The 18,517-nt window shown below is 38.3% G+C and overlaps 1 protein-coding gene across 9 annotated transcripts in view; it reads left to right on the top strand.

Annotated features, from left to right (window-relative positions):
• The window catches only part of UTRN (utrophin), a 449,632-nt gene that overhangs the window by 388,651 nt on the left and 42,464 nt on the right, over window positions 1-18,517 (top strand). For all 9 annotated transcript variants that reach the window (XM_037144913.2, XM_037144915.2, XM_037144914.2 and 6 more), the window contains 4 exons: window positions 1,889-1,974; window positions 6,724-6,881; window positions 8,940-9,106; window positions 14,427-14,538. In XM_037144913.2, the coding sequence (XP_037000808.2) occupies window positions 1,889-1,974; window positions 6,724-6,881; window positions 8,940-9,106; window positions 14,427-14,538 (523 nt within the window). The remainder of the gene's footprint in view (window positions 1-1,888; window positions 1,975-6,723; window positions 6,882-8,939; window positions 9,107-14,426; window positions 14,539-18,517) is intronic.

The following is an 18,517-nucleotide window of genomic DNA, read 5'->3' on the forward strand; positions in this document are numbered from 1 at the left end:
TACTTTGCTATTGGTCCCCACAGCATGTAGAGCAATGCTGGGGTCCTAGGAAGCTTTCATAACTGCGGATGGTGTGATGAATGAATGATAGACACTTGCAGTAGTCTTCCTGATGAGGTTCTTTTCTTGTGTTGACACCACAGACTGGAGGTCATCCTCTAATGCCTATCATTTTGATCTTCATTTCCTTATGGGATTGCTTTGTCCTCGGCCATATTCATGTACGAGTCTATTCACACAGCCTTTTGTTATCTTCTGCAACTCTGTGCTCTGATTGTGCACAAAGAATAAAATTCCCTGATTTCTGGAAGAAAGAAAACAGACATTGTCTATTAGGAAAGGCCTAAAAATAAGAAGTAGAAACAATACTTCAAGCATAGCATGGTTTAAGGTTATTTTGAAACTAGTATGTCTATAATTGTGAGAAAATGAAATAAATATGTTAACTTAGAAATTCTGCTTATAATAGATATATTTTTAAGTGCAAGTGTTACTTATTTCATAGGTCATTTCTGAATGTTGTGCATATACATTATAAGGGTTCAAGACATTTTTTGGATATGATTTAACATAGATACAGACTCTAGGCTACTGTTTTGAAAATACATTTTACCAATCCCTAAGCATGTTTTGCTTTTTTATTTAATTCATATTTCATATGTCATGGTATATATACAGAAACTTACCTGAGAACTTATAATTTGAGACTGGAAGATACAAATTACTATTAATAGTATAAAAATACCAAGAAGATCAAAACTTAAATTCAGTTTGACAGTAAGACTACCTGAAATCAAAGTCCCATAATATAAATACTTGCCTGCTTTTTAAACAGCATGAATGACTAAATTTTATGTATTCATATAATTATGTAAAAGTTTATTTATAGATTTTAAGTCTGTTCTACTTGTAAATTTAAAACATCTTTTAAGAAAATTAACAATAAAAATTTAAACTGAAAACTGATTCTGGATATGAAATAATAAAGGTAGCAATAAAGACTTTTTTCTTGACTGTGTGTGATTCCATCGCAAAGATCATAATATTATTAATTGTTGTAGTTTCTGCATTTACTGTTCCTTATCCCCAGGATCTAGTGTAGTGACTAACACTTGGTAGATAGCTCAGTAATTCTCTGACAAATGATGGAATGAAGACAACTTTCTGCTTTAAAGATAAAGATTTTCTTCTAGTCTGGTTATAAGTGGAATTGAAAGGGACTGTCATTGGCATAGTATAAAGCTAACAGAAGTGCTATTTCCTCACATTGATTAATTTATGCATTTTATATTTAACTATAATGTAGTACTTCCCCAGAGATCTCACATCTGTCTAAAATCATAGACTAGTACATTCTCAATCGTAACATGAAAACTGACTGACAGAGACCAACATGAATACAGACAATACATTTTTAAGCATTTGGCAGGTATAAGTCCTCAGTATACAGTTAAATTTTTTAGTTAGTTTTCTTACATTTGATCTTAGATACATCTTGCTGAATTAGCTCACACACATATATGTGTCTATTTTGAATCTTGCATTTATAATGATTAACAAATAGATTTTAATTCATAGTATTTATAAAAATGAAATCTTTTCAGTTTTATAATCAAGGTTTTTATTTTGCCTTAGTTCTTCCTAGTTCATATGTCATATGTAAAGTGACCTCAGGCTGTATATTCTTCCAGACTAGGTCAAACATACTATTAAAACATGTCATGAAATTAAGGTGTGGGTGTAACAGTAATTTTTAAACATCAATAGTGAAGTTATATTTATGATGCAATTATTTTTTAATGGTTTACCCTCAAAAAACTAGATGTTCAGAAATATTTTACATACTGTTTTAAATTCATGTAATAAATTGAGATTCTTATAATTTCAGGGGTCGGACTGGAAAAATTAGAGTGCAGAGTCTGAAGATCGGATTGATGTCTCTCTCTAAAGGTCTTTTAGAAGAAAAATACAGATGTATGTAAGAACTTTCCTATACCAATAGTATTTTTAGTGATGACGGTGATAATTGATTGGGGACTAGTTTTATATGACTTGCTAGTAATCATAGTTATTTTTTAACCCTTGTTATATGTGCCCAGGGTAGATTAAAGGTGTCATTCCAAAATGAACTTGTATGGAATGAAATTCCGATTGTCGGATCAAGAGGTGAGGTGCCGTGATGGAGTGAGAACCAACTACAAATTATATCTCATTCGATTCTTAGAATAATCACCCCATAGTGATGTTGGCATTGTGATTTCAATTTTCCAGGTGACAAACTTAATGGAGCCAGGTTGAAAATCTGGCCAAAGGCTGCAGTGACGATAATCAGACCAGAACTAGATCACAGAGTTTTCTGACTATAGAGCCCAAGCCTTTTCTCTTTCTCTATACTTCAGTATTTTAAAAAAATTAAGATGGACTAGAACCTTTATACTATACTTTTTACTAGAACTTTGAGTGCTTCCGATACTTAAAAAAATATCGAGATAGACTAGAACTATTGTAGACACAAATAATTATACAGTATAAAAAACTAAAGTGACAAAAACATTTTTTATTTTTTTATGTTTGTTTTTACTCACCAAAAAATGAGTGATATTCATTTATCTGTTAGTTAATGAAAGGCCTTTTAGCATTTGGAAAAGGATGGGCTCATGGGTCAGAGGGACCTGACTTCAAACCTCGGCTCTACCACTTGGTGGCTGAGTGACTTTGGGCAGGTTACAAGATCCTGTTGAATACTGACTGCAGCCAAGAGGTGATATTACTTCCATTTCATGCTTCAGGAAGCTGAAATTTAGGAAATTTTCTTCAACTAAAGAACGAAACTACTAATTCTTGTTTTGAGAGCAATTAGAGATAATATGTGAAAAGTACCGAGAAATAGCTAGCTGTTGAATAAATGGTAGCAATTGCTGCTGTCTCCAAACTCCTAACTACTGTAAAATATCTCTTGATTTGATTTTGTCCATAAAAAATATGAGTTACTGGATTCTGCCGTACATACTCTCAGGGGATTCCTTACAGATACATCCACACATTTGCGGGAGAGGGGTGGCGATACTTAACTAATGGAGAGATGCCAAAAGCAAGAGGCTATTTGATCACAAGTCCTGTAAGTTTTTTGAAGTTTTGCATCTTATGTGAACACAGATACCTTAAAAAAATAGTTTCTTTTGTGGTATGGCTGTGAGATGACTTGATTTTCAGTTTTTGGTCTACATCAGGAAGGCTTGTTTTTCTTACACAGTTTGCAAGAATTGTCAGTGAAAGGAGATGTAGATTCCTATGAAAGGAAAAGCTGATTGCGGGGTCAGCAGGTGAGGGGCCTTCACGGAGCCCGAACTCCATGCAGGAAAACACTTTGCCCAAGGCTTTTGTGCGGTGGCACTTTATCCAGAATTTAAATCATCTTCAGCATTATAATGGTCAAAAGGTGCCATTTTCAAAGCTAAAAGAGTTATTTCTATAATGAGTGAGAAAGAAAAATGTGAGTAAAAGCATCAGCGCACAAAATTAGAAAAGGACTTTTTCATCGTCTGTGCTTTGGGGTTTTCTCGTGCCCCTGAAGGAATGTCAGGTTCTCAGAAAGTAACAGTTATGTCACGGCACTCAATTTACTCTGAAACACATGCAAATTCAGCCTCCAGTTTATTGTAAACAACCGTGTCATCTATTTTTCCCTCCATCACTGATTCCCGCCTCTTGACTTTTTGAAGCTGATTATCAGGGAGTAAACTGACAACACACTATTATGTATAAAAGATGTCTTTTTCTACTCACATACTTTCAAATGTATTTCTGAAATGTATCATTTTAAAATGAGGAGGGTATTTTAAAGTGCATATACTCAGATGCTTGGACTACAGTGGACACACTTTCTGCAAATGTGGGGGACTTAATGCTTTGTATAATTTAACAGTAAAAGTTCGGATTATGCAGGAAAAACAGAAACACCGAATGAAAATTTCTGATATTTAATTTAATCCATGAAGCATGCCCTTTTTTTAAAAAAAAGATTTTATTTATTTTATTTATTTAGAGAGAAAGGAAGGGAGGGAGAAAGAGAGAGAGAGAAACATCTATGTGCCGGAGATACATCTGTTGGTTGCCTCTTGCACACCCCAGCTGAGGGGCTGGCCTACAACCCAGGCATGTGCCCCAACCCGGAATTGAACCAGTGACCTTTTCAGTTCACAGGCTGGCACTCACTCCACTGAGCCATGCCAGCTCCCACAGCTCCCTTACTAGAAAATCTCTTTTTTTTAAAACTTGATTGAAACATAACATGTGGTATATACAGAAAAGTGACATATCATTGAGTATACAGTTCTTGAACACAATCATATAACTAATACCCACATCAAACCGCATTACCAGCACCCCAAAGCCCCCTCAGGTACCCTTCCAATTGCTAAGCCCCCAAAGGAACCTATATAATCTTGACTTCTGGTAGCATACATTAGCTTTTTCTCTTTTTGAACTTTGTATATATGGAATTTAAAAAAATCTTTCGTTGTTAACTTTTATGAGACACGTAAAGTAGATGTGGATTGTGTAAGACACACAGTCGTTACATCTTACCTACAGGGCTGGCAAACGGGTTGCAATCTGTAATCCTAATCTTTGTGGGGAGTCTTGAGACTCAGGAAATGTTCTGAGCTTTTGTTTTACTTTCTTCTCCAAGCCCTGTTAACAACCCTGATTCCAGTTTTGATTTTCCCAGTGATACCAGAACACTTCCTCTTATTGCTTCCATTGTCAGGATTAACATGCAAGACAATTTGCTCTTCAAACTCAATGGCAAAGGTGCTGCTCTGGGTATCTCCCTGAACATTGATTTGCAATGGCTAATGTCAGTGTCTTTACCTCGGTCACACCCCTCTCTCTTCATGCCTCCTAGAGAATATCCCTCGATTAGGTTCTAATGACACCCTGGCCTTCTTGCCAATAGCTGGTGGCTTCTGTACATGAACAAGGACACACAAACGTCCTTCTCAATGGCCCTTTGCATCTTTTTTGTGCTCATTTATTGAAATTTGGGTTTTAGATTGTGACTTTTCTCTGACTCATTCCCACATTCTGACATTCCTTTTTATTTTTGACTATGACACCAAAAATGTGAACTTCCATAAAAATTTAGAAATATGTCCAGATTTATAATGTTAACATTCATATTTTATATTTTATGTGTAGTTTTACATTAATAGTGGCATAGCAGTATAGCACTTGCCTCAAAAGAAGCAAGTTGGGCACAGTTGATCTCACCGACAATGTGCACTCCTCCGTACAGATTATTATACAGATGAATCAACTGTACTTACCTAAGAGTCCTCCTCCCAGGAACAGTCTGAGAATAAGCATCATAGTAAGAATCATGGACAAATATTTTCCAGCTATGATAGTCTTATTTTTGACAAATAAAAAGAAACAACTACCTTTAATCAAATCTAAATAAACAAATGGTAATAAAAATTAAATTTATCTTAATTGAATTTGCTTTCCCTCCATATGCTTATAATTAAAGTTGTATTTCTTTATAAGTACTATGTCAATATCACTAAGCTTGGTTCAGCTGTTTGAAAGTTCATTGTTGACAGTGTCAGATCCAGTGTTATTCCCATTTAAAATAAAAGGAATATACATTTGGATCTGACATTGGCTTATCAGGTATTCTTGAAAAATTGTTTTTAGGTTCCAATAAACATTTATTTCTCTTTCTTCTGTTCTTGGAAACTTCACTTAAAAAGCTTTAGAGTTTGTGTGATTATGAATTTTCAGAACTTGGAAATTTCTTTCCAAAAAATATTAGTTTCTATAACAAAGTAGGTTGTTTTCACATGAAATTTTTTCCTACTACTAAAATAACTTATTTAAACATATTTCTTTTATTGCTGAAAACAAAATAATAATTTCAATCTGCATAATATTTAAAGTGGTGAATAGATAAGCCAATAATGAAAAGGAGAGTTTTAATTTCATTGAATGAAGAAAGTTATAAAATAGTGGGTTTTTTTTAATGAATAGAAAAGCCTAAGAACTGTGAGTTTTGTTACTATGTCCTTAAAATTTGACTAAATGTATTTTATTACATGAAATGAAGTAAAACAGAAGTACTTTTTATAGCTAGTAAGGAATGAGACTGATTGGGCCTAAAATAACAAACCTAGAAATAAAAAAACAAACACTTCCCTGTGCTTTCTGCCCTTTCGTACATAAAATAGATTTGAGTATAGAAAACTTCAAAGGAAGTAAATGTATAATTTAATAGAATATTAAATTTAGGAGTGAACACAAAAAGTTTGTAAACAAATCTGCTAAAATTTGAAGATTTGCCACTTAAGGCACATTTATTCCTTTGACAAGTGATGATGGAAGGTTCATGTTGGCTCACTGGGTCTCAATAAGAGGGAAAACCTTTATTGAAACCATTGTGTGAAACCCACATGCATTTATTGCATCATTTGCAGAGGAAATTTGTAGTGATTGGTCTACTGACACGTGTTGACATACAACAGTAGGTTGTTCTAAGAAGCGTGTGGTTAACCAGTTTCTGATTACAGATGCACGGAATGTCAAGGTAATCAGAATGCGGGAGACAACTCATTGATTCATGTCCCCACCCATGGTTTCTAATCTACACCATTCCATCCCCCAAACCAAAGATGTAAAAGAACACTGGGCTGATGGGGGCTAACCTCTCGTCTCTCCTCCTTGCAGACCTCTTTAACGAAGTGGCAGGACCTACAGAAATGTGTGACCAGAGGCAGCTTGGCCTCCTACTTCACGACGCCATCCAGATCCCCCGGCAGCTGGGAGAAGTGGCCGCTTTTGGAGGCAGCAACATCGAGCCCAGTGTTCGCAGCTGTTTCCAGCAGGTAAACACGAAGGCTCACCGGTGTATAGGCTACACTGCGAAAGGGTTTTGAGGATGTTCCAAGGAATGGAACAGAGGTTGTGGGCTGGAGCCAAACGGTGGAGGGCACTGGGTACCATCCCAGTAAGTTTGTATTTTGATTCTTAAGGCATATTTGATTAAGAAATAGCTGTTGCCTCAAAGAGACCTACTGCTTCTCGATGTAAAACATCGAAAATATTTAACATGTGCTATCACACAGGTGGCGAACACAAGGCCCATGGGCTGAATCCGGCCCTCCACCTGGTTTTATCCAGCCCAGCACCTTGTTTCTATCCGATGGCAGCGCCAAGCTCTCGCTTAACTGTTAAGGAATAGTAACATTTCTACAGTCCTAAAGTTACACTCAGCCCTTTGAAGGCAACTGTGAGGCTGATGCGGTCCCCGTGAAAATGAGTTTGACACCCTTGTGCCATCCGATGGCTGTGATTTGGCCCTGCCTTTGCCCTGGGCTCATCTTTCGTCACTTGTCCCCTTGCTCCCTGCGTGTTCCTCCGTTCTTGCCTTAGTGCCTTTGGACATGTGCCCTCTGTTCCAAATGTTCTCCTTGTCCTCCACCCACAGACTCCCTTCTCACTGCTGATCCGTATTTGTTCTTTAGGTCTTTGCTTAAATCTCACCTCCTCTGAAATGCTTCTCCGAGCCCTTTGGATGAGAGCAAGTGTCTCACCATATTCTCCTGAGTCTCCTCTGCCTTCTTATGATGCTCATTACAATTATAATTGCATACTAAATTGCATAATTGTTTATTTAGATTTTTCTTCCATATAAACCTTAGCTTCATGAACAAGGATAATTTTAATCATCTTATTATTGTATTTCTGTGCAGAGTACCTTAAATGTCACAGCTACTTAATAAATATTCGCTAAATACATTAATAAAAAGCTCTGAGTCCCTCAGAGGCAAGATTTTTAAAATATGTAAATTAAAAATGTTATTAAAATGAAGTCTTCAAGAACTTTGGTTCAAAAGGAAAATGATGTACAAAGTTGTATACCGGTCTAAGTTACTAATGTTAAACTAGAAAAACATGTTAGTTTCTTTTTAATGCTTACTCTATGTAAGGCATTTTAGAGCTTTTAAAAAAAGAACTGCTACTACTGACATTGTACATTTGCATAAAGTACAAGCCTACAGATATTTTCTCAAAGCATATTCAGTGGTTTATTATTGCAGAGAGAAAAAAATGCTCACACCATTCCTTAAAGGCGAATTGATTTTATGGGTTATTACATTTTATAATAGACCTTTTTCTTGTTTTAGAGATACAAAAAAATACTGATTGAAAAGTCTAAATATAATTTCCCATGCTCAGTTTCATAGAATGACCTTGACAACAGCAGAAGAAAGATATGGGTACAAATTCAGCTTCGCCCATGTGAAAGTTAATTAGTGTTCAGATTTGCAGGGGGACTAAGATGTTGCATGCATTTTGTTATAAATTTGGAAATCTTGCCAAGTGCCTCCCTAGTAATTGCCCCTGCGTGGTGCTGCCACAGGACGGGAGCAGTGCACAGAAGCAATACTCCTGATGTGGCATTTGTGATGGCCTTCGAGTTTGGGAATGAGTCAGTGAGTCTGTACTTTCACAAATGTTTACTCTCTTCGATGAGTAAACTTTATGGAATTAAAGTTCACGTGTGAAAATTGCTTAGATTGTTGGGGTTTTGTTTCTGTGTTTTTTTAATCTGAGTATGTAAAGGTACCTGGACTCTTTTCTTCTTTGTATATGACAATTTCTGCTTTTTCTCTTTTTAAGTTCTAGAATTTTCTTTCCTTATAGAACCTTAACTATTTTGTGGTTTTGCTGGCCTGGAAAGAACTACGTAACTTTCTTTTATAACTGTGCTCCGATGTTCAGAAGATCATGAGGCAATGACCCTTGTTGCAAGTTTAGATCAAGACATTTTCTTCACTTTTTTTTCTTAAAACCCACTCATTTTTCATTCAAATACTGTCGTCATTTATCTGGTTTCTAGATATGCTGAATCTACTGTAATGTGTTCGTTTCTTCACCAGAATAACAACAAGCCAGAGATAAGTGTGAAAGAATTCATAGACTGGATGCACCTGGAGCCACAGTCCATGGTTTGGCTGCCAGTTTTACACCGAGTGGCCGCAGCGGAGACCGCGAAGCATCAGGCCAAGTGCAACATCTGTAAAGAATGTCCAATCGTCGGGTTCAGGTACGCTCTCCCACCAGAGGTGGCAGGAGACCGTGTTCTGTCCTGTACATGTCGCCTTAGTGTGTGTCTGTCACCCCTTCCACTTGTCCCTGTGAGGGTGTGCCTTCTAAATAAACGAGAGGCTCAGCATATCCTGACTGTCGAAAGATGGCGTTTCTTCCTAGAGCCATATTATCAATGTTATTTTGCTCCAGAACAAAGCACCTTTCTGAGTTTCTGTGACATACTTCACAGAAATGTTCATGCATGACAGTTGCACAACTCATTGTACAAATGAGGCCCTGATGGAATTCAGCAATGTTCCGAGGCCTTTGGGCTCAATCTCGGCAAGCAGAGAGCAAAATTTAAGTCATAACTATGAGTTAATTGAGTTACTTTGTTTTACTTCTGCCAAGTTTGGTGTAAAGTAGATTCCTCCCACTCCCCTGCGCCCGAGGAACTACACTGTCCTGCTCTAACGCAATCGGTGTGTCAGACTCGTCAGTCTGCGACCCCAGGCCAGAGAGTGCAGGGTCGTGGGGGCCCCAGGATGTGGTGTTTGGGCCGTCACAGTCCTTTGCCTCCTTGTGATAAGGTAAGTGTGCACTAGAATACCCCTCTTTCTCTTCCGGGAGGAGCCTAGAGGATAACCCGGTTCCTTTGGAAATCAATTATGAAAAAACACAAACCTCTTCTCGGCAGCGGAACTCAAGGTTTTGTATGTGCCTTTCATTTGCACCTGAAGAGGAATGAACTAAGGGTGATTTCACAGATAGAGAGTCCGTCCACATGGCTCGGATTGGCTTTGTTGGGCCCAGTATCTGTACCAGCCTCCTGAACGAAACAAAATTGCTTTCACTGGACTGACTTTACCAGCGCAATTTGTATCAAGAGTATCATTGTATTTTTTGTGGATGGCAAACTAAGAAATTGAGAGTAAATTTCTTATTCTTCCATCAGAGATGCTGGGGAGCCAGTCTAAACGGTTACAAGTTCAGATGCTTTGGTACCAGTGTGGCTGTACATTCTAAGAGGAAGGAGAAAGGCAGGGGGGTCAGGGTGAGGCAGACTCAGCATGAACCTGACAGCCAGGATCACGGATGCCCAGCGGAAGTCAGAGGGCAGACACTGGGAAGGGGAAGGTGGAAGAGGTGCAGTTTCAATGCAGCGGGTTTCTTGGACAGGCGCAGTGTGAAGTACCTGGTAGACAGAGCCACTCAGAGAGCAGAGGAATAACTGGAATGGAGCAAGCTCCGGATAGGAGTGGGAAGACAAGCCAAGTGAGGTGTAACCGTCAGCACTGTAACCATCACTGCTGTTTATCCAGTGCTTACTGCCTGCCGGGCACTGTGCTGAAACATGTTGCATTTGTTTTTCCATTTACTCTCCATAAAAACCCTGTGGGATTGGTAGGATCATCTCTACTTTACACATGACAGAAGTAAGACTTAGAGATTAGACCACTTGCCCAAGGCCAGATATCCAATAAGCACAGACAAAACTGGGATTCAAAAAGGATCTTTTTGACTCTGGAGTTCATGCTCTTAGCCAAGGTAGTATTTTTTAAAAAGATTAGATTTTTAGAAGAGGTGAGATTTGACATTAAGAAGAAATTAGACAATACTAAAAAGAACAATAGATTTAGCACGTTGATTATTAGACTAAAAATAATATGCTGTGTCTAAAAAGTAATGGAAACCATAGGAAACATCAAGATTAACTGACTTGGGAAGACCGGCTTATATAAAACCTGCCACGAATAGCCATTGCTATAACCCAGAGACATGTGTAGGGACCAGATTTCACGGAGGCTGTGGATATGGCGAACGAGGATTGTACCTTTAATACTTTACTTCTTAAATAGAAAAAAACATGAAACAACTGTGACACAACATTAAGATTTAACAAAGCTGAGATATGGGTACAGGGATATCTACCGTCATATGAAGTCTGTCCTGAAAAAGTCCAGCCATTGTTAATGTAACAAGAACCGTTTGTGCAACATCGATGTAACCTGACAGCCAAGGAGAGTGGACAGGAATGCACATGCGTGAACAATGGCAACTTCACTGTATGACTCAGTGGGGGCAGTAGATGCTGTTAAGTGAGCGTGTGTACTGTGTGGCCGGCATTTTCAAAATGACTGAATGAGTAGAGCAACGAATCTGCATCAAATTTTGTGTTAGGCTTGAACATTCCTCCCTGGAAATTTATTCAAAAGATTCAGAAGGCTGCAGCTACAGGCACCTGGTGATTGGCGGCTTTATCACGAGAATATAACTGTTCATGCATCATATCTTGTGCAGAGTTTCCTGGTGAAACGTCAAATCACCCAGTGACTCAGCCTCTTGCCCCCCACATCCCAGATTTGATGCTCTGAAACTTTGACTTTTCCCCAAACTAAAATCACCTTTGACAAGGAAGAGATTTCAGAGATTCAGGAAAATACCATGGAGCTACTGATGGCGACTGGGAGAACTGTGTGAGGTCCCAAGGTGCCTACTTTGAAGGGGACTGAAGTACCATTGTCCTATGTACAATGTTTGTTGTATCTTCTTCAATAAATATCTCTACTTTTTATATTACATGGCTTGATACTTTCTGGACAGAACTCATACTCCCTGCTTTTGTAGAAACTTGAAATACTTCATAAGAGAGAAATGAAAGAGCAGTCACCAAAGGTGAACCATGTTATATGTTGAATTTCTGGTCATTTAAATGTAAAAATTACATGTAGATGCCTCTAATGTAAAGACGCGGAGTTGACCGGGTAGGTGGTGAGAGATCAAGGTCACAGCAGGACATGCAGGTGACAGTGTGTTAGGACCTAGCCCTGCAGTCTGGCTGCTTTGGGTTGAATCCTGAATCTACTGTTTGGCTGTGTGACTTTGGATAAGTTACTTGGCCCTCGTGAGTCTGAGTATCTTCCGTTTCAAATCACACGAGCATTTCCTCCCAGAAACAGTTGATGCGTGAAAAGTGACCAGGGAGGTTCCTATCACAAAAAGAGCAGGCATTCAGTAAATGTTAGCTCTTTTATTAATACCAATGACTAATAAACATTAGTGGGAGAGTAGCTCAGTCTATAAGTGACATGGCATTGTTTATTGAAAAGCCTGAACAATGAAGGCTCAGTAGAAGGCAAGATTGATAAAAGGGCTATAAAAGGGAAAGATGATCAGAGTTCTTAAGAGAAGCAAAGAATCGTAGTGCTGTAGGAGTCAGAAAGAGGGCTTTAGAAAGATGGTAGAGATGTTAAGTGCAGCACAGAGATTTGAAACATCCTTTGGAGAACAGACCTTTGATTCATGAGAAGTCACTGGTAATTTTAGAAAGCCCTTTTGTGTCATGATAAAGGTTGGAAGGCACCCCTCAGGCTCAGGAAGATGAGTAGGTTAGTGTGTGCAAACAGCTTGCTCAAGGAGTCTAGCCATAATCTGAAGAAAATGTGTCAGTATATTGAAAATCGTAATTTGGTCAGTGATATATTTGTCTTCCTTATATTTGCGTGTGTGTGTGTGTGTGTGTGTGTGTGTGTGTGTATTCCCAGTTTTCTATTTTGAGAATGTAGTCCATTACAATTTTTCAATTTCTGAACGGAGAAGAAAGATGTGTAGAGTTGATATCTGGTTTAGGGATGAGACCAAGCATAGGTTTCTTCAAACTAATCCCCTTAATGATTGCACAAAGACCATCAATAGAAGGAATAACAGAACAACAACTCCAGCAATTAAACAGGGGCCAAGGCGGGATGGGTCTCATTAGCCTTTTGGTAAAGGGTTTTATCTTTCTCTGAGGTATAAGGAACAATGAAAAGCCAACTCCAGAAAGAAAGATGGAGGAGTGTGGACATTGTGCAGTAATAGTATTTATTTACCTATTTTTCTTCTCTGAACCTTTATAAATAATGCTAGAGGTTTTTTTTGTAATTACGTCCAAATTAAATTTTAATGAAAATTGTGATTTGCAAAATGTTTTACAAGCTGGGAATTGTTTCAGTTAGGATTGCATACAGCTGCTTAATAGAAGCATTAATGTTAGAAGTTTAGTTTCTTTTCATAAAAAAAAAAAAGTCCTAGGAATCTAAGGTTGAATCATGGCTTCCCAGTCATCTGGGTCCATTTGGTTCCACTCCCTAGTTTTACTGAGATAAAGTTGACATATAACATTATATAAGTTTCAAGTATATAAATGATGAGTTGATCCACTTTCTGTGAAATGTTTTCCTGCCTGGTAGTAGAGAACACCTGCATCATGTCACATAATTACCATTTCCTTTTGTGTGGGTGTGTGGTGGGAACATTTAAAGTCTGCTCTCTTAGCAACTTGTAAGTATGTAAAACAGTAAGTGTTATCAACTATAACCACTGTGGCACACATGAAATTCCTGGGATTTATTCCTCCTATTACTGGAAGTTTGTACCCTGTGACTGACATCCCCTTTTTTGTAGCTGTGGCTTTATGCTCTGTCATTCTTAACATGTGGCTCCCATCTTCAAGGTCACCTACTAACAGAATGGCTCTTCTTGAAGTCAGGCTCATTTTCCACGAAGGAAGAAGGACCATGCTTCTTCCCAACTGAGTCAGTCCCTTGAAATCCCAACTAGGAGTCCCGCCCAGGGATTGTGACATGTCTCACACTGGTCACTACCATCAACAAGAGAGACTGAAAAAACGTATTTTTAGCAGGGCACACTGCGCACTAATAGTCCAATGGTCTGGTCCCAGTAAAGAAAGGGAGAATGGCTTTCTGCCGTGGAGCATTCAGAAATAAACAAAACTCCATTTAGAAGACAAGATATCTGTTATATTTGCCAAGCCATGCTGATGGGTCAAGAAATGTTTGTGTAGGTGAACATTTCAAACCAGGTTGCTTCCCTGCCATAATAAGCTGGATGTAGTGGATGCCTATTGATTCTCTTGCCATCAGTTTGGAAATGATTTTTGCAGGTCATTTTAGAAGCTACTCAGCACTTAATGGTGTACATTAAACTCATGTAACTTTTACATTTCGTTTCCATTTTTGTTCTGTTAGTGCTGTTCTTTTTTTTCCCCATTGATACGAATATATTTATGTTCTTAGCTACTTCCTGCCATTCTGGCACATGGAGGCTCTGGGAGATGTTTTCCATTCCGACCCATAGAAACTTAAAATCTAGAGTTTCACTTCTCTAAATAAGATTGTGCAAACAAGGGGCGACGTGGAGCGTCATTAAGTGATTTCCACATTTGTGGCCAGTATGGTTTTTGTGGTTTGGATGAATGAAATTCCTTCCATAAATGATTGATTTGGACTAACTAGAGGCATGCAAGCCAGTGAATTTTCTTTTCTTCTCTCTAGGTATAGAAGCCTAAAGCATTTTAACTACGATGTCTGCCAGAGTTGCTTTTTTTCGGGTCGAACGGCAAAAGGTCACAAATTACACTATCCAATGGTGGAATATTGCATACCTGTGAGTACTGAGTGTTGTTTGTGTTAATGTATTGCTCGTGGATTAACTAGCACCTCAAATTACTCAGTTTAGACAGTGTTTTAGGGAACAATCACTTTTAAGTTTGCTTAACTATATTTGTTATTGTTTTATTTTAAGTAAACTTATCTATGTTGTATTCATGAACCAAATCATTATACTTTCTTCAGAAAAATTAATTAAATTTTATTTACATCTGTGTTTTGATTTTAAACAACTTTGTTGGCAGCAAACTCTTTTAAAAGCTCATGCTGATCTGCATTGAAAATGGTACTATATGATGGGAAGTCATGTTTCTTTTAGATGTATTTAAAATGTGTTTTCACAATCACATATTCACATTAACAAAAATGTTGAAAGTGAAGAAAGTAAGCTACCTACCAATATTTTTCCATGTCTCTGGTTTTATTTATTTTTATGTTTATGTAGTTTTGATCCTGCTATTTTCTATGACCATGTTGTGTAAGTTTGTCACGCAGTATAACTTTTCCCTGTTACAGATTATAAATTAAGTAGATCATTCCAATTTATCTGTTTTCTTAAATTTGGACACTTGCCTTATTTTCAATTTTCTGATACAATAAAGAACACTCATAAATATCTTTGTGAAGATAGCTCTTTACATATTTTACATAAATTACATTTTCATAGAATAGAGTATTAGAAGTGGGTGGTCTGCGTAAAAGAATGAGTATTTTCAGGGCCAACATACTTCATGTCAACTTCAGAAGAGGTTTACACAATGTTATTATCACAGTTTGTTAATGTCCTGATTTTGCTGTAGCCTCATTAGCACTGGATATTAACTCTTATTGATTCTTTGATCTAAAGCTATGCTTTCCTCATGTTCTGTCAACAGTATTTCTTAGCCTTCTTCCAAATAGCAAACCAAAATTCATTCACAGAGATATTCATTTTCTTTGGATGAGGGCATTGAGTTATTTCTTAGGTCAAATGTTGACAGAAAGGCAGCAATACTTATATAATATACACCTCACTCACATCCTTAGCTATCTTCTCTTAAACATGGGCACCCCACACGTGGAGAGGAGACCTCCAGACAGTGTTGCAGAACTACAGTAGATAACAGACCCATGGTGCACAGTATCTTCAACTAGTAAAAAAATTCTCCCAAGGAAATGTGTGACGCACCATTTATTATTATGGTTACCATATTTATTCACTCAACAAAACAATGTGAGTGCTAACCATGTGTCAGACACTGCCCAGCTCTAATGATTAATTCATCAGTGTGCTATCAAAATAGAGAAGATTACTGACTCTCCTGCTACTTCCCATTCAGGAGGAGGGGATCTTCAGCCATGAACAAGGAGACAAATGAGATCATTAGAGACTGTAGCAAATGCCTTTAAATAAGTAAATGGATAATGAGAGAGAAGGTTAAAGGAGGCGCTTTAGGTAAATAAATCAGGGAGCAACCTTTCTGAGAGGTTAATATGAGCCGAGATTGAAGGATGAGAAAGAATCAGCTGTGTGATAGCTAGTGGAGGGAAGAGACAGTACACATTGGGGCCCGGAGTAGGAGAGGTACTGGCACGTCCGGGGGACAGGAGACGGGGGAGCAGGTTCCACAAGGGGCACGCGGGAGGCCGCACTGGCTGTCCACTTTGAAGGGACCAGAACAAAATGAAAACGTGGGGCTGTTTTCAGAAGTGTTGCAGTTTCCGACATGGCGAAAACATAGCACTAAGCCAACATTCAGAGCTTTTTGAGTGGGGGACGATGTGTACCTCCACGGGTCACACATCCATGAAGGTGGGAAGGAGATGACTTGGGGTCTGAAAAGTACTGGAATGATTTTTTTCCCGTCTCGAAAGGGACAGTAGTAGGAGATGGGATTAAGAAGGGCTGGTATCAACATTGTGCAGAACCCTCTTGGCCATTGTAAGGAATTGGGATCAGGGAGAAATATGGTATCACTATTTCCGTCATCATAGCTAGAAATTTAGAAAACTGTATACGGAGCTAATGTCAGAATGGGAAAAACCGTGAAGCAAGTTATCAGTCATACCTCAGTATTCGTCGGCTTCAGAACTTGTGAAACCCTTTACTCACTGCATTTTGACTAGAAAAAAGAATGTTTTAGCACTGGGTGCTTTCTATGGACTCATCACACTTGCTCGTCACACTTGTGTGACTCACGCAAGGGAAAATTCTTCAATCACCTGTTGCTTGCTCAGTACTCATTGGTTTGGGCACTTATCAAAAATTCTGGAATGAGTTAACCACTGTATATTAAAGGTATACAGAAATGACCACTTATTCAAAGATATATAAAGTAAGCAAAGATGTGTAAAATTACTATTTTTCTTGGTTTTCAGTACATTAATCTGTAATGATCTTGCAGAATTCGAAGTCTGTGTCTCATCCGTGTCATTGGGCAGCGGTGGCAATGCTTGAGCATCACTGACACACTAGTTAATTTCACTCTCCAACTGTCATTTGTCAATTACCTGAAACTCCTCTTGTTACACAGTCTTCCCAAAGTCACTGTTGTCCTAAGACTACGGCCTCCCCACACTGTGTTGGCTGGCTCCCTCTCTGCAGACATGCTGGGGAGGCCCCTGGCCCCATTCTGAAGCTTTCGTAGTGATCCTAATGAGCAACCTACTCATAAACCATCTCTGATGACTGCCTGTTTTCCGCATTTGGCCCCACAACTTTGGATAAAATGACTTTGAAAGGAATAGGTGGTAATGAATTACTTGATGTAATAGCTATTCTTTTAGGTGAGCTTTATATGATACATCCACCAAAATTTTACCCAACGTTCCCTAAACTCACTTGATGTCTGCCTTAGAAAATGAATTTAAATATAATGTTTTTAATACAGTGATAATAAACATTGCTTGAATATTAAGTGGACCAGACCTTTCCATACAGATCTTCATGTTTGTGTTTCTTTTTAAAAAATATTTTAATGAGCCCTGGCTGGTGTAACTCAGTGGATTGAGTGCAGTCCTGTGAACCAAAGGATCACGGTTCGATTCCCAGTCAGGGCATGTGCCTGGGTTGCAAGCCAGTTCCCAGCAGGGGATGCATGAGAGGCAACCATACATTGATATTTCTCTCCTTCTCTCCTTTCTTTCCCCTCTAAAGATAAATAAATAAATGTTTTATTGATTATGCTGTTATAGCTGTACCATTTCCCCTCTTTATTCCTCTCCACCCTGCACACCCCCTCCCGCTGCATCCCCCCTTGAGTTCATGTCCATGGATCATACATATAAGTTCTCTGGCTTCTACATTTCCTGTACTACTCTTAACCTCTCCCCCTGTGTATTTTCTACCTACCATTTATGCCACTTACTCCCTGTACCTTTTCCCATTCCCCACTGATAACCCTCCAGGTAATCTCCATTTCCGTGATTCTGTTCCTGTTCTAGTTGTTTGCTTAGTTCATTTTTGTTTTTATTTTTGTTTTTTAGGTTTAGTTGTCAATAGTTGTGAGTTTGTTGTTATCTTACTGTTCATATTTTTGATCTTCTTCTTTTTCTTAGATAAGTCCCTTTAACATTTCATATAATTAGGACTTGCTGATGACGAACTCCTTTAACTTGACCTTCTCTGGGAAGCATTTCATCTGCCCTTCCATTCTAAATAATGGCTTTGCTGGATAGAGTAAGAGAAAAGGAGACTGTTACCAAGGAGTTCCCATAAGACTATCAGCTGATTTCTCAAAAGAAACCTTATAAGTAAGAATGGGCTGAAAAGAAGTATTCAAAGTCACCCAAGATTACTCTATTCAGCAAAGCTGTCATTTACAACGGAAGGGCATGTCTGTATTTCTTTTTTCTTTTTTTTTTAATATTTTATTTATTTATCTTTAGACGGGGAGGGAAGGAAAGAGGGAGAGATATATCAATGTATGGTTGCCTCTCGTGCATCCCCTGCTGGGAACTGGCCTGCCACCCAGGCGTGTGCCCTCACTGGGAATCGA

Source organism: Artibeus jamaicensis, unplaced genomic scaffold (assembly GCF_021234435.1).
Source record: "Artibeus jamaicensis isolate MK-2021 breed Jamaican fruit bat unplaced genomic scaffold, CSHL_Jam_final contig_3176, whole genome shotgun sequence".
Lineage (NCBI taxonomy): Eukaryota > Metazoa > Chordata > Mammalia > Chiroptera > Phyllostomidae > Artibeus > Artibeus jamaicensis.